The sequence below is a fragment of the Melopsittacus undulatus genome, chromosome 2 (assembly GCF_012275295.1).
Source record: "Melopsittacus undulatus isolate bMelUnd1 chromosome 2, bMelUnd1.mat.Z, whole genome shotgun sequence".
Taxonomy (NCBI): Eukaryota; Metazoa; Chordata; class Aves; order Psittaciformes; family Psittaculidae; genus Melopsittacus; species Melopsittacus undulatus.
Genome location: NC_047528.1, coordinates 114,349,719 through 114,366,473, shown reverse-complemented (window position 1 = coordinate 114,366,473; position 16,755 = coordinate 114,349,719). Strand labels below are relative to the sequence as shown.

The following is a 16,755-nucleotide window of genomic DNA, read 5'->3' as shown; positions in this document are numbered from 1 at the left end:
CACAGTGATTATAAAGAGAATATTCTCACCTGTTCCAACATGCAGTTCAGCATTAAGGGTACAGAAAAGTATTCCTCAGGAATCTGACTCAGTAAGTCATTGTAATACCTCATGTCCACAGAAGTATCCAAAAAAGAAGCTGTTGTAATAATAGATAAGACATTATGATCTATTTCTTCAGAAATGCTGATTTCTATTACTAATCAGTTCAATGTTCAGACAGTTTTTCTTAGAAAGGCTAACAAAGTCCACCCTATAGACCTCTTCTGACTGTGACTAGGAACAGATAGAGGAAGTGATTTCTAAAGAACCTGGTTATCACCACTGTAGTTTTTGGAGACTTTCACAATGTATTCACCAAGCAACTACTCCCACAACACTGAGTCACATCTTCAGCTACTGTGCAAATCATGCCAAGGATTTGTGCTCAGATGAATGACAGTTATCAGCTACAGATGAGTGCTTTAATCCTTTAGACATACCCTGTGACAAGGTTGGTGTTGGAAGAATTTCTTCTGCTTGTTTTTTTTTCTTTGAAGTCGTAAACTGTGACAGTGACTGTACCTAAAAGAACAAAAATAAAGATAAAACCTATCAAAAAAAGTAGAGCAAATGAGGATTGCACAAATAGGTGGGAGAAATTACTGATTTTAAAGGTCTTTTCCAACCTAAAAATTATTTGATTAATTCAGATTTGGTTTCACTAACCCTAGGCCAGATGCTAAACTTCAACACTTCTCCCTCTGGGGGAGGGAAATCCCATTTAATTCTCAACAGAACAAGACAGTAAGAATATAGTCTTATGAATGCCTTAAATGAACATTCAGTAGTACTGCTACAGATGGAGTAAGCCCCTTTTTCCCTGCACCTAGTACATGTCCCAATAAGCCACTTTCTTCTGCCCACTGAAGCTTTTGTTTACCATGAACAAAATAAGGAAGCTGATCTTACACAGAACTAAATCTTGTTTTGACACTTCACAGATCTGCAACAAGACACAGTACCTCTGCGCAGGCATGCTCAGTTTTCAGCCCCAAGAAGGTGTCATCATAAGCTAATAAAGGAATTTTTACACCTGTGATACTTTATGCCTGTATGAACCTTTAACTTTCCCTTTTCCTGCTTTCCCAATGCTTGTCTTCCTTCCCCTCCTCCCCATTCTTTGTGGTTTTAAATGCCAAAGTAGAAGAATCCCAATTTTATTCACAGAAAATTACACATGGAGTGATGGTCCAAGGGGAATTTTTAAGTTCAGAATTAAAGACAGGCATTTCTAGCCTACATCTAGTTATTCTTGACAAGTAGAGAAGGATCCTTGCCTCAGATTCACGCGGTTGTGTCAATTTGCTCTCTGATAATGCAGGCACATTAGTAAACTTGATGTTTTCCAGGTAGTTACGATGCTGTCTTCTCCAGTCCAGGCAGTCATACATTAAACAAGCAATGTTTTCAAACACCACAGTGCCAAATGCAAGCTATGACAGAAAATCAGATACAAAGGACGAAGTTTGCATACGAAAGTATCATGTAACTTAGTCATGTAAGTCCTTAGTTCCCTAACCAGCAAATCTACAACTGTTTAAAAGTCTTGCAATGGATTTTTTTTCACCACTAATTCAAAATGTTTTACAGAGTTATTCTAAGAAAACAAGACTTCCTCATTTTAATTTTATTTCAGTTGTAATACAGCTGCTCGCAGGATATTCACAGTCTGATATGATGTGATGATGGGAAAGATAAGATAAAAAACTTCTTTCCCAAAGCCAGAATATTTTAACATGAAATCAATAATATACTGATAAGTAATGTTGTAAGTAGCAAGCCTACATGTTTCCTCAACTGAGGCATTTTTAGTGTCTGCCTTGGAAACCATTGTGGATTTAGCCAAGGTTGGTTCTGATCCCCTCAGGATCAAGTGTACTTCCTGGTTCACCAGATTGTTTATATACAGGATTTAGTGTACAATAAATAAGTGTTAAGAGGATGCAGTTTATCCTTTAACCCTAATAACATAGACCACAAATACAGGAGGTTGAATTATGGCATATTGCTTTATTCTGCTTTAGCAATTTGTATCTTTTTACTACTGCCGTTGTGGATTGAAAAATATTTGACCCTTTAGCTCACTATACTTGAGAACCTGGCTGCAAACAATTCTTTCTGCTTCACTTTCTCTTGCAGTGCCTAATAATAGTCCTGACTCAGCAGGTGATAATGAATAATATGCCAGAGCCATGTTTTGGGTTGGAGAAAACAAAGAGGTACTGGGTATGCTAAACCAGCATCTTCTGTCAAAAAGGGTTCTTACATTCATTTTAATTTGGTTTCATGTGAATGTTCTGAAATACAATAAGTTGACCTACTGTTATGAGGACAAAACTGTAATTTTGGTGTTATTTTATACAGACATCTGACTCTCCAATGAGATCCAAATTGGGTCTATGTAAAGATGCTGAATAAATTTAGTATCTTGAACTGTTTTAAAACTCTGCTGCTGTGGCCTACAATATTAAGAAACTCCAAATCAGGTATTTTTATGCAAAAGACTCTTTGTGAATACATGCTGAATAAACTTCTTTGATACAAGAAAATAATTTCTGATCAGGATTACAATATATTAATTGCACTGGTTCTGTTTCACAGAAGGCTAAGCTAAAATTCCTGTCATTTCTAAACTGTCTTAAATGCTACAAGACCCAAAGCATGCCATATGTTCTGAAAGCAGAATCTACTGACCAGCATTTCCCTGTCAGACCAATCAGGGGGAAAGGCACTCTCCTTAACTACGTGATGAAGTCTGGCAACATCAAAGAGACTCGATCCAGGCTTTCCACTGTTCAGAACTGGTTCCAGGTATTTCCAAAATGTTTCCAGATCTTTGATAGCTTCATTGTTCTTTCTTCTCTCTGCTTCTATAACTAAAATGTGCAATTATTAGATAAATTACAGTACAATGCATTTTTACACAAAGCACAAATCATGTACTAGTATACATTTAAGTATAGTGTAAGCATGCCTTATTATTACAATTTTATTGGTGTGGAAGCTGGAGATTAAGGTACAGTATGACTACAGATAGAGAACCTAGAAATTGTATGGTTTCCTGCTTCACTGCATAGTAATGATCAATTTTAAAAGATGCTCTAGCTACTGCAAAAAAGGAAAATTCTCTCAATGTCAATCTCACAGTCACACTCTGGAATCTACTATAGCCTAATTTGAGAGACATAAGGATGCTAAACTTGCAGTGACTTGCTTTCCTTTGTATTTATGGGTGCTCAGCACTTCTAAATCGTAATTATGATGGCCAAATACTTATGTATTTCCAGTGGCCCCACAGGTTTAAAACAAAACAACTCAATGAAGCCTTTCCCCCTTGTCCTGCCCCTACAGGCCCTTGGCAGAAGCCCCTCTTCCAGACTTCATATAGGCCCTTTAGGCACTGGGAGCTGCTCTAAGGTCTCCCTGGAGCCTTCTCTTCTCCAGGCTGAACAAGCCCAACCCTTTCAGCCTGTATCCATATGAGAGGTGCTCCAGCCCTCTCATAACACAGGTTAACGGTTTCCTGTTTAAAAATTTCTCTGTACATTACAGAAATGATCAACCACAATCTATTTTGTAAGTCACTGAACTATGAAATACTTTAGTTAATAACTGCTCCAAGGCACAATCAACTATACCTGCATCAATGCAAGCAGACATTTGTCTTAATATAACTTTAAAAACCTCAAAGACTCAATAATATTCCCACTCTGACTACTTTAATACTTTTCCTCATAAGTAAAATTTTATACATCCTTAATAATCTTCTTTTCCATCATTTGGAACTTTTGTGATTGGCGCATATTTCACACAAGGTCTTACCTCACCATTGATTTGCTTAATCAGATTACTTCAGGTATTTTTAGGACATATTCTCATTTATAATCTGAAGATTTGAATTTGAACCTCATCCCCTTATTCTAATACCCATGACAATACCTAGTAATACCCAACACAGCACAAACTCCCTTGAGTCCAGTCCATGCATCCTATTCGAGGGTAAACCTTTAAAAGTTACTCTAGAGAGGCCAAAGTTTTTGAATGAGACTGCACCTACTATAGATTTATTTTCATCTAGACCTACCTTTCTCACTGCAGGCTATGTGAAACAGCCTTATTAAAATCCAGTCATACAACACTGACTATTCCTCTGTTCAGAAGGCCAGTACTTCATTTTGTAAGTAAATTAAACTTGTCTGACATGATTTGCTCTTGAACTGCATACATTAGGTGTTACTCATCTCCTCATTCTTTTTTTAAGTGGTTATAAATTATTTGTTCCAGTATTTTTCCAGAAACAGAAGTTATGCAGATTACAGAGCTTTGGCTATTTGTGCTCCTTTCCCTCTTCCTCACAGCTCTTTTTCCACTATCTCACTTGCTTTTTATGAGTTCTTAAATAGAAATGAGAATGGCAGGCAAATCTTTAAATAGAGTACAATGTAAGTTAATCTGAATCAGCTGATCTGAAAAGTTCTCTACCTTACCTAAGTAGCTGTTATTTTACCTATTCCTTCACAACTGGAAGATGAATCTTTCTGCTACTAGCATTAATTGTGGTTACTTAAAAGTATCACCTGTCTGGAATGGTATTTATAGTGAAAACAAATTACAACCCCCCAACCCAATTCCAACAAGTATATGTCAACAAGAGGTACAAAAAGCCCCCCCAGACTAACCACTGCCAGCCTTCTCAGGATCACCTCCTGGCAGCTCTTCCTCTCTGTTGACCAGCTAACAAATATTTAACTTGTTCCTCCTCCTGCACCCCATTTTATGTCTTGCCCTTTCTGACTTAGTGCTAATAAGCTCATAATAAACATATATTCTCATTTCTAGTGACCTGATCTAGTCCTAGTTCTTAAATGCTTTCTTGTATCTGAAGTCTACAAAGAACATATGGTTTAGCCAAGCTATTCTTACTATGCCACCTGTCCTTTCTTAGTAATGAGAAAACTTGCATTACTACCTATAACACTGCTTACACAAGATACTATCATCTAGATGTACTTTTTTTTCCCTTTAAAATTTCCTTGCAAATTTTACTTAATAATTATCTAAGTTTATTAAAGTCTTCCTGCTATTATACATACAAGACAAAGAAAAGATAGTATCACTTTGGAAATATTTTTCGCCACCTGCCCTGTTCCTTCATCCCCAGTAGGCGTTATAAACACAATGAAATTGAACAAATCCATGCTTTCTGCTCTCTGCACTTCTAACTATTTTCTAGTAAGTCATTACCTTCAAATTTCACCATTTTTGCAACGGCAAACGCAGTTGCAAACAACTAGCATACAGAAACACAAAGCACAAAGAGGGAGAAAACCACAGCAGGAACAGTCTTCACTTGGAGATATAATAGCCTCTTTTCTATACAGATTTTATTCTTACGACCAGATTACCTTTAGTTGACTGTGAAGATTCTTCTTTATGTTTAGTTGCTCCCAAGTACGTCTGCAATGGCTCGTAATTCTCAGAAGAAATTCTAATTACACTTGAAATGTTAATTCCAAGCTCAAACATCACAAGCAACAACTGAAGGTTGTGGAAATCCAAAATTATAAAGTAATGATGGGCACCATCTTCTGGTTCATCATCTATTCAAAATGCAATAAAACCAGATGAAAGACAAGGGCATGGAATAGCTAAATAAATTCTGGGTTTGCTTGACTATATAGGGATACTGCAAATTAAGGTCACAGAAGCAGCTCTTTTATAACCTCAGCAGGATAATTACATATAAGTTTCAAAATATCTGAAGCAGGCCTACAAGGATGCTGCAGAGAGGCCCTTCATCAAGAACTGTAGTGAAAGGACAAGGAGTCAGAACAACTGATCCCATGGACTGAATGAGTCAGGAATTTAATGCAAAATATAGAATCATAGAATGGTTTGGGTTGTAAAGGACCTTAGATTATCAAGTTCCAACCCCCTGCCATGGGCAGGGATGCCTCACACTAGACCAAGTCACCCAAGGCTCTGTCCATCCTAGCTTTGAACACTGCCAGGGATGGGGCAGCCACAGCTTCTCTGGGCAACCTGTTCCAGTGTCTCACCACTCTCACAGTGAATAATTATTTTTTTGCTACATCTAATCTAAATCTCTGCTTTTTCAGCTTGAAGTCATTTCCCTTTGTCCTATTACTACATGCCCTCATAAGAAGTTCCTCTCCAGGTTTCTTGTAGGCCTCCTTTAGGCACCGAAAGCTGCTATGAGGTCACCCTGGAGTTTTCTCCAGAAGACTTAGACTATGCTGTCCAGAAGACTTAGATGACCAGGTGATGTAATTCATCTAGCATGGTTGTTTACCCTAAGACAAAAGAAACTGCCTACTGAAGTCAACTATGGAACACATACAGTTAGTGTAATTTTACATTCTATTTAGTATTAAGATTTTTTCTGACGCCTACTATCACAAAACACTTTAAAGTCCTTTAGCCAATCATAAACTCACATGACTCATTCATCCAAGGGACAAAAACAAGGGTAGAAAAAAGGTAGCCTGGCACTGACATCTACCTGTGCTTAGATAGAGTCAGAGATGTGCAAATCCTGCTACTACCTGGAGCAGCAGGCTAGTAGCATGGTTGTCTCTCTCCTTGTAACATTAGGTAAACATAAAAGAATTTAGGAATTAGGAGGAAGACTGACTGAGGAAGCAGCCACCATAATCCAGTACATACATTGCACAAAGCAAAAGCAAAACCAGAAGAAAACTAGTCCATTATATTACTGCTAGTACTGAAACTGAAATACATAGTTTGATGCCCCAGTTACTGCAAAAGAAAAAGCATGAACACATAAGAATTACTGAGCATTAATGATTCCTAACAAAAAAGACAGATAGCTGCACAGTCACTTAAAGATCCAAAAATTCCAGTGCATACATGCCAAAGAAAAGACTGCCTACCATTAAACACCTATAATTAGGATTATGCTAATAATTATGACAAGTTGATGATAATCAGTCAGTTCTAATAATCAGTGACTAGTTCATATTCAAATGATAAAAGACAGCAACATAAGTAATCTCAAGTTTACTCAAAATCAGAACTATTCCTTTCAGTAAGGTGATAATGTACTAGGGATGAATGATAAAGAGGCTGTTAACCATCAGAAACAGATATGAATTGTCTCTGAGTTCAAGACATGGTCAGATATGAGACTACTCAGACTACTCTCGAGTAAAAATTGTGGCATTTCTCTCTTTTGGCTTTTTTACTTACTACAGTTATATTAAAACAACTATAAAGAGGCAAGGTTTAGATTGGATATTGGGAAAATCTTCACCGAGAGGGTCATCAAGCATTGGAACAGCCTGTTCAGGGAACTGGTGGAGTCACCATCCCTGGAGGTATTTAAAAGGCATGTAGATGTGGCACTTGGGGACATGGTTTAGTGGTGGACCTGCAGTATTAGGTTTATATGCATGAAATATGCATGAAGATTTTTAAAGTACTACATTTTCAGTAGAAAATTTTCATAGATCAATATGTTCTTGACACTGAGAAATGGAGCTGGCACCACCCTGTCCCAAGATACAAATCAGCAGGTACACATAATGCATCCAAAAATCAATAAGTGCTTCTCAAGAAAGAGAGATCCTATTTATGTTGATGTAGCTCAAACATATTATGGTCCAAATTAAATGCAACTGTGATCTAATAAGGAGAGCTAGGTCTCAGTTCTATCCACATTTTTTTTACAGCAAATGAAATCATATTGTCCTTTGTATAGAGCCTGGCTTCATCCCCAGACAATGGTATACAGCTCTGTTATACTTTATAGTACAAAGAGAAAGCCATCTTTGGATACTTTCAATATACAAACACATTTAGTGGGTATTTCGAAAGGTTTTCTGTAGCATTTGTTTAGCCACTTTCTTCTAGTCTTACACATGCTAAAATATTTTGATGTCGACATGCCACATATGCCTCATCTGTATTTTATTTCTTGGACTGCACAATCTATCCTAATGCTGAGCAGAACACAGTACCATTTTCAAATGGTAATGCTTTTCAGTGGTAATGCTTTAATATTGCCAAATAAATCTCGACTTTTCAATAAGCTAAAAAACAAAGTCAGAAGCTAGGTTGTGAGATTTCCAACAAGTTTATCAGTATATCTGGTTTTTACATACCAATGTATGTGACTTCCTCTTCCACTTTTCCCCGTCGCGTCAACTTGGTTTTCTTTTTAACAGTGCCTGGTGCTTGAAGGCCTCCTTCTGTGTTTTTTCCTCTCTTTTCTTTTTCAGATGCCTTGGCACTAAGAAGGCTATCCCTCTTGCCAAGCCGTTTAGTTTTCTCTTTCCCTCCATCTTCTTCCTTTTGTTGTTCTTCTGCCTGACAAGATTAATAAATTCTCATTGTAGCCTTTGTGAAGAACAAAGGGCTGTAAATTGTAGTGCTTTAACTTTTTTATTTGAATACTTTTCCCTCTCAGCCACTATAATGTTGATGTAGTAAAGCTGTCTTGAGCACTCTGCTTTATCCTTCTCAAACACAGTGTTGTTTATTATATTCTTTCTAAATCATAGTGTTAAGTCTTCACATTAAAAAGGAACTGTGAGGTGCAGGTAGGCAATATACCTACAAAACTAATGAAATATTCTGGTAGAAAGATGAGTAAAGAATTCTTGTGCTTTAGTTACTGTCACTACAGCACTTGTATCAGCCAGAAACCTGCCCTGGACTGAAGGAAAATAAGACAAACCCTAAATTTCTGGTAAGACATCAGCATCTCTGTTAACACTCTTGAGTATGGTGTAAAATGGTACCAGCACCATTTTTCTTTGATCCAAATATCTGTCCACTATAAACTAGAACCAAGCCTTTGTGCTCATTTCACACAGGATATTACTCAGCCATTCTCATTATTTTCAAACAAAACCACCTACATTAAATTCTGCTCAGTAATTTAAGAGCAAAGAATGAAAAAAGGTTTTGTAAGTATCCCAAAGCCTCACACTATAAATCCAGAAAGCTCAGAGCCAGTCTGAAGTTCAAATAATCCAAAATACATTAAGGTAAAGCAAGGTGCTAGAAGAGCAAGAAAACCTCCACCTTGTGTCTACTCAGCAGCTATATTACACACTAACTATGCAAGAATGACATTTAAGGATTGTAAAGCTAAATTAAATATAGTAAAATGATATTAAAGCACTGTTACTATCCTGCTGGTATCACTTTAAAGGCTATTAAAGGAGAAAAGCTCTCCATGCAAATGAGATAGGGCAGTTTACACAGTTGCTTTTCCTACATCCAGCTGGAAAAGCAGACTTTCCAGCTGTAGCACTTGTGTTTAGTTTGAATTCAAAACCAAAGCAGAAAATCTTTTCCTGCTTCTCCCTTCTTGATGCATTCCCTTTTGTAAATTCCTTTTGCCTTCAAGAGATTCTTTGAAAGTATTTGTGCTGTGAAATGGGGGACTTGGATGATTTCATTATTTTCTTTCAAGTTTATTCCACTTCAGACATTTCAAATCAAATATTTTGATACCATTACTTTGAATTCTAGGCTGAGAAACATATCAAAACAAATGATACAGTCATCAGGTTACCAAGTTCACAATCAGCTTTATCTATTGCATTGGCATTGTTTATGTAAGTCAGTCTCAAATAACTAGAGACATTTCTGAACTTCAAAAGACACTAACATAGAATGCTAGTTGACTTTAATATCTTAGGAAGTAAAAGTGTTTCCTTTAGAGGATGCTTTCATTTCCACTCAATGGCATATTTGCCTTTTCCTACAAGATGCAGCTTTTTGTGGAGTTCCTCATCTTCCATTAACTTTACATTCTGTAATTTTATTATTTTAAGAATCAGATTACAGAATCTTACTACCTGAAGCTCTTTTCTAATTCAGAGACACTTCTCTTCTGCAGATTAATTTCAATGCATACACCTGTCAATGCATCACAAGCTTCTCCTAATGAAACACAGACATTTCATAATGGCTTATTTTTGTTTATGCACTTGCTGGTTTACTTCTGCCAACTTATTCTATTAAGTGGTGTCTACTCTAGAAAACAATAGACAGTTATGTTGGCTTTCTGAGAACTGATCTGCTAGCAAAATCCTGGTTTCAACCCTGAGATGTTGGCAATGGAGCTTGTACTGTACAAGCTAGTTGGAAAGGATTAAAAATTTTATGGCAGGCAATTTAAAGCAAGAATTCTAAATGAAAAGCAAGTTTCTGCTGTTCTGTACTGCAAAGCATCCTCATAGACAAGATCCCTTCCCATTCTTGACTCCTTGTCCTTCAACTGCTGCTCTAGTGTTTGCCTGTCACGCTCTGATGTAGATACAAACCAGAGGAGGTGACAACTTTGTCCAGATTGCTTGGCTAGAGCAGAGGAGAAACTGCAAGTTCCAGAAATTCTTCAGTCTTCAATACCAACTATCTTCAGATTCTCCAGGGAAATAATATCATAGTTACAGGAGTAATCTTGCCAAATCAAAGCTAAAGGCTCTATCTTAATATTGAAGTGCATAATCTTTAAACTTCAAATTCTTGTTTTGCAGTTTACTTCTTCACCGTGACTGATATCTAAGAGAAAAGCCACCTTTTCTCAATTCACTATAAAAAAAATCTGCTCTATAGCTTCAGCTTCTCATTTCTCTTCAGATGGAAAACATTTCTTTCTTTTTTTTTTCCTCAGATTCTTCATATGTTTCGTGGCTTACCTTATCATTTGCTAATCTAATAATAATCTAATAATTGGAGCTTTGGAACAAGTCCAGAAGAGGCCAAAAGGATGATCAGGGGCTGGAGCATCTCATGTAGGAAGACAGTCTGAGAAAGTTGGGGCTTCTCAGCCTGGAGAAGAGAAGCTGTGTGAAGACCTCAGAGCAGCTTCCAGTATCTGAAGGATACTGGAAAAGGACTCTTAATTAGGGACTGTAGTGACAGGACAAGGGGTGATGGGTTCAAACTGAAAAGTAGAAGTTCAAGTCACACATAAAGAAGAAGTTCTTCCCTGAGGGTGGTGAGGCACTGGCACAGGCTGCACAGAGAAGTGGTAAATGCTCCATCCCTGGCAGTGTTCAAGGCCAGGCTGGACAGAGCCTTGGGTGACACAGTCTAGTGTGAAGCATCCTTGTCCATAGCAGGGGGTTGGAACTAGATGATGTTAAGGTCCTTTCCAACCCAAACCATTCTATGATTCTATGATTGACCTTATAATTTGCTAATTTATTTTGCAGTAAAATACTATGGGAACAGGACAAAGCTTTATCACCTAGAATTTAATATTCTTGTCCCTGTGCACTATGCTTTATCCACCACTTCCAGAAATAGAATTATTGGTAAAGAAACTTACAGACTTTTCAACTACACAAAATCTATGAAATTCTTTTCTTGTACCTTTTACGTGCATGACACCTCCATGTCAACTCATTATACATTATAGTTTTTGATCAATTAACAGAATAACACTATTGCAGCAACTATTGGACTTCCCAAGAACAGTCATCACCTGCATGAATGTTTGCTGGAAAAGGACTATCTACCAAAGACCAATTGTTCAGTAAGTTGTTGAAATGTAACACTGACAACTTCTTTTTGCTAAATGACAGGTGTTAGAAAGCAGTTAGAAGTGTGATCTGATTGTGATTCTGTGCAAACTTGGTGAAATTCCTCCTAGAAGAAATAAGCAATTTGACTGAGGCAATCTTGGAGCTAGCAGTGATGAGCTCTGAAGAATACATGGCGACAAGTTTTGGGAACACTGGAAAATGTCTTCCCAGTTCTGAGAAGCAGACTTCAAGATACAACCATTTGGAGAGAGTTCAGAGGAGCAGAACAAGCATAATCAAAAACTAGAAACCACAGCATGTATTTGGGTTTGTTTAGTTAAATATGTAATATATTTCTGGAGAATGGAGGGGAAGAACTGTTGTCCCTATACATAGTGAGAGACAAAGAGGTAACAGGTTTAAATTAGATATGGTTTATACAGCTAGAAACCTTTTCCAAGTGGCTATGTTGCGGAAGTAGTCAAGCAGTAATACTGACTGCTGTAGAAAAGCTAAAGCACAGCAGTGGAGGGTTTTAAGAACTGCTTCAACATACATCTGCCAGGATTAGTTCATGTAAATTTCATCCTGCTTTAGTGCCAGAGGATGTAAAAGATAACTTCTTCACATTTCCTCCAGAGAGGTGATTCATGATAGTACCTTCTTCATAGTGCTGCTCTGCATCTGTCCTTGATACTTCTCCTCCCTTTTCCTCAGAAGAGACAATCAGCTGAAGCCAGTTTTCAGCTTTATTTTCTACTGGGCCTAAGACTGTGCTAAGAAACTGCTTCTCCCTCTAGCACAGGGTTCTTGCAGTGTATTTTTTCTTTCTTTCCCCCCCCCCCCCCCCCCCATCTTACCTGCATTTGAGGAATTGAGAGCTTCTTACCCAAAATCTAATTAACTAAAAAAAGATACATTTCTATTAACATCTTTCTTCAATTACAGATCTAGGAAGCTAAGCATGAGGAGAAAGTTGAATTTATGGACTAGACACTAGAATAGAGGTGTCTTCCTAAAGTTAATTAAGCATCTTCCCTAAGGCATACAATAGTACCTTCTTTTCAGCTTCTCTTCTCTGAAGGTCCTTCTCTTTGAGACAAAGCAGTTGAAATTTCAACAGCTTTCCAGTTAGTGTTACTGGAATTTCTTCACCATTATCCAGAAGGGCTTTGGCTACTTCTAACACCTACAGGACAACAAACAAACAGAAGAACTGTAACTCATTCTAATATTGTACTTGACACATATTTTGCATGATGAAATGAGGAAATGCTCTCTCATATTGTACAATGTGTGGGTGAAAATGAGCACATGGTCAGAAAAACACCGTATCATCAAGATGCCTGCCTATTTTTTGTTTCCTAAGACCTCAAATGAAGTTATATTTGCTACAGTATGAGACAAAAATAAAACAGAGACAATTTCTACGATTTATGTAAAGGTCAACAGACACACTTTTCACAGTAAAAATATCATTTTTTTCAGGCTTTAAACAAAGAAGCAACATCAAGCAACTATTTAATATAAAGTAATAAATGTGAAGGCATTGAACAGATAGCAAATGAAAAGGAATAGTTTGGAGTACTATTTGCAAAGTGACTAGTGGCCGAGGCACTAGCCCTGAATGAAAGATAAAAACTTCTTGAAGGGAATTTGAGAGGGTCTGTCTCATGAAAATATCCCCCCCTCCTTCTGTAATTCTGATTCTTCTGGTATGCAGCCTAATTGGGGTGAAATAAGGCTATTGAGTTTTCTTCGGGCGATGACAGCAGCAGGAACATACAGCTGCATTGTCCAGATGTGTGGCATTGACAGGCTGTTTTATGACTATGTTTTTTACAGCTTGTTTCCACTAAATTTCATACAACTCCCTAACATCTGGGCCGTTTTCCTTGGAGCCTCATAACCACTTTATTTACTGTGAAAAAAATAAAATAACATAAAAATACCATAAAAAGTTGTTATATGTTTCTTTTCACTTGTGTTGTCTCCATGATAAAGTTCACCTATGTAGGAAGCGCTGTTGAGGAATAATACAACCATAATATTTTTCTACTTTTGTTTTTAAGCAACCATCAGCTTTATTTTATAACCATGGGCTAAATTAGGTGTTACTCAAATGTTCTGACATGTTTCTCTTTTCCCCCTCTTGGAGCAATTACAGTTGGGCACATATGGTGTCAATTTTGCTTGCTAACATTCAGACAATGAAGGTGCACACTGCATCTCACTGAACTGTGTCTTGTCTAATGCAAACACCATCATTAGCTTTGAGCTTTCATAGCTTCTTGCCCAGCTCAGAAATTCTCACTTCTCAAGTAAAACCTAGGCAAACAAATGTAGCCACTAAAAATGCTTCTTTGAATAAAACAAAGCCAAAATCCAGACTACTACATGCCAAATTATTGTTTCATACAAATTAAAGCAAAATACAGAAATCCCTTAGAATTCAGATTTTGCTGAAATCACATAACAAGGAGAGTAACAACTAAAATAAACTCTCCCAAAGCAATTCTGCCCCCCCCTCCACACCAATAAAGCTGATGCTCTCCTTAACATACACATAGAATCATAGGGCTGGGCACATAGAATAGTTAGAGTTGGACAGGACCTTAAGATCATCTAGTTCCAACCCTCTGCCATGGGCAGGGATGCCTCACATTAGACTATGTCACCCAAGACTCTGTCCAACCTGGCCTTGAATGCTACCAGTGATGGAGCATTTATCACTTCTCTGGGCAACGTGTGCCAGCACCTCACCACCCTCACAGTAAATAACTTCTTCCTTATATCCAGCCTGATCTTCCTTATATCTAACCTGAAAATACATCATGGTTAAAATCAGCTCTGTTTTATATCTTTTGTATGCAGAGTAAGACTACTTACTGGTCACTATCTCTACAAGCCATCCATAAAAGGCTTCCGGAAAGAGTCCCAATGACTTTGGAGTCATGGCAGAAAATCAAGGCCATGTTAAGAAGAAACTTAAAAACTCTCACAGACTGTGGGCACACTAGGAATTAGTAGCTATTCCAAAAACACGTAGTCCCCCAAAGCTGGCTACACAAGTCTGTGCTCTGAAAGGAAGAGACTTTGGTAGAACTGTCATAATAATTTCCCTTAGAGAAAAGTACCAATCTCACACAGTTTGGTTTTTTTTGCAGCAGTGATGTTAACAGTCTATGGAAAGGGATGCTTCCCAATTGCCTAACCTAGATGAGTTGCACATTTCTTGAAAAACAATAGAGGGGAAACACGGATTCTAGAGGAATTCCTCAAAAGAGTATATATAGTAACCCTGCTTGATGGCAGTTGCTGATTTATTGTTCGTGGAAGAAGGAAGGAACGCTTCGACTTTTTTACAACCTATTCTTCCTGAGAAGTTCAAAGCATTTTACCAGTCAAAAGCAATGCATCATGACTATTCCTATTTTGTAGATAGACAATGCAGAAATTAAAAGATGTGTCCAAGGTCTATAGTGAGCTGAACAACTGAGTGGGTTGGAAGGACAAATTTTCTTATGTGTGGCATTAGAGAAGTATAAACCACACTAATAGAAGTATGGTCCATGCCTGTGAAGAGAAGTCAGATAAGACAAAGACAACATGAGCATGCTACATCTGGCAATACAAAGAAAGCAAATAGTTTGCATACGGCAATGTAAAGTCTGCTTTATGCATAAGCAAATAAAAACCAAACCCTCATCACTGACAACTTAAAAACAGAACATAGATCAATCCATGCACAGTAGATGAAAGAAATTAGATGTATCACACTTATGTATGTTTACTTTATCTGTGGTCCTGGGAGTTATTCAGACACCTGGCATAAACAGTTAAGAATCCACAGGGCCTCAAATTAAAGAAAGATAAAAGCTAAGACAAAGACTTGGTAGGAGAACAGAAGGAATTTTTTTTTGGTATCCTATGAAGTGGATTCATTTCAGATTGGCTGTCCTTCATCCCTCCAGTGATGACCTTTTTCTTATGTGAGAAACCACGGAAACTTGGATGGACAAACTCAGTTAGGTAGGGCCTCTTTTCCTTTAAAGGAAGAGGAAACTCAGCATTCCTCACACAGCAGGGGTCACATTTGTGAAGTGCAGAAAGGCTTCAGTGATGCAGTATTTGATCTCATATGGTGGCAGTATGAACCATGCAGAGATTTAGCTGACTGGTGCAAAGGGCATGTATTTCAAGCTATTCAAACACTGCATGAATGCTTGTAAGTGACACTATACTGTTGGCAGATGACAGCACCATTGAGATAGGAGACAGATTTAAAGTCAGGGGAACATTTAAAGCTAGCATCCTTATAGTATCTTTCTTTGAAATGCCTTCTTTTCGATATACAGAACCATTGTGGCAGCTAAATTATAATCAGAAAAGCTTTCAAAGTCATAAATTGCATTATCAACTTTATGGCTTTATCACTAGCTGGAAGCAGTAGCATCACTTGCTATGTATGCAAAGAGGTCAGCCCATTTCAGAGTGTAGCTTTCCTATATCCAGGGTGAACTTCCCAAACCCCTGTGTTCCCTCTTGTTCTTGATACTGTAAGAAATCCAAACCATCTCATATACCTCAGACTCACATAACACTTCCTAAAAGAAATTTAATGATTCCTAGAAGAACTCCTCAGTAATTAATCCCTTAGCAGGTGATACAGTTCAAAGTCACTTTGAAGCAGGAGAGAGCTCAGTCAAGAGACTATATGGATTACACATACCAACCAAGCTCTTATTTACTGTTCTAATGTATTTTTCCAAGCAAGATAATAAAATGTGTGTGTGTGAAGCAACCTGCAGTTACTACAATATGCCATCAGTATCATGAAAACCTCACAAGCAGCTTTCAAGACAGACTGGGGAACAAAAGGTGCATGTGTCATACTGACACATTTATTTTGTTCAAAGAAAAAATGTTTACACATACTATTAAATAGCTCTGAATTTGCTGCTGTAGTTTCATTGACTATAGCATACTATGATCAATCACTCTGAAAGAATCCTAGGAAGGCACTGAGCTAAAAGAAACAGCTTCTTTCAGATCAGACCTGCAGTGTGCTGAAAGACAATGTAGTCTATTATCAGACCATTCACCTGATTGCATTTTTCCTCTCAGAATCTTTTCCCAACTAGGATGTCAAAAGATCAGTTGTTTAATTTCTATCTTTCATTGGAGA

At 37.6% G+C, this 16,755-nt stretch overlaps 1 protein-coding gene across 1 annotated transcript in view; it reads right to left on the bottom strand.

Annotated features, from left to right (window-relative positions):
- SPAG17 (sperm associated antigen 17) overlaps positions 1-16,755 on the bottom strand; it is an 83,115-nt gene that overhangs the window by 46,821 nt on the left and 19,539 nt on the right. The window contains exons 4-11 of the mRNA XM_034059924.1: positions 12,625-12,756; positions 8,187-8,391; positions 5,448-5,642; positions 2,737-2,918; positions 1,331-1,475; positions 822-835; positions 483-564; positions 30-139 (exon numbers count right to left, since the gene is read on the bottom strand). Of these exons, the coding sequence (XP_033915815.1) occupies positions 30-139; positions 483-564; positions 822-835; positions 1,331-1,475; positions 2,737-2,918; positions 5,448-5,642; positions 8,187-8,391; positions 12,625-12,756 (1,065 nt within the window). The remainder of the gene's footprint in view (positions 1-29; positions 140-482; positions 565-821; positions 836-1,330; positions 1,476-2,736; positions 2,919-5,447; positions 5,643-8,186; positions 8,392-12,624; positions 12,757-16,755) is intronic.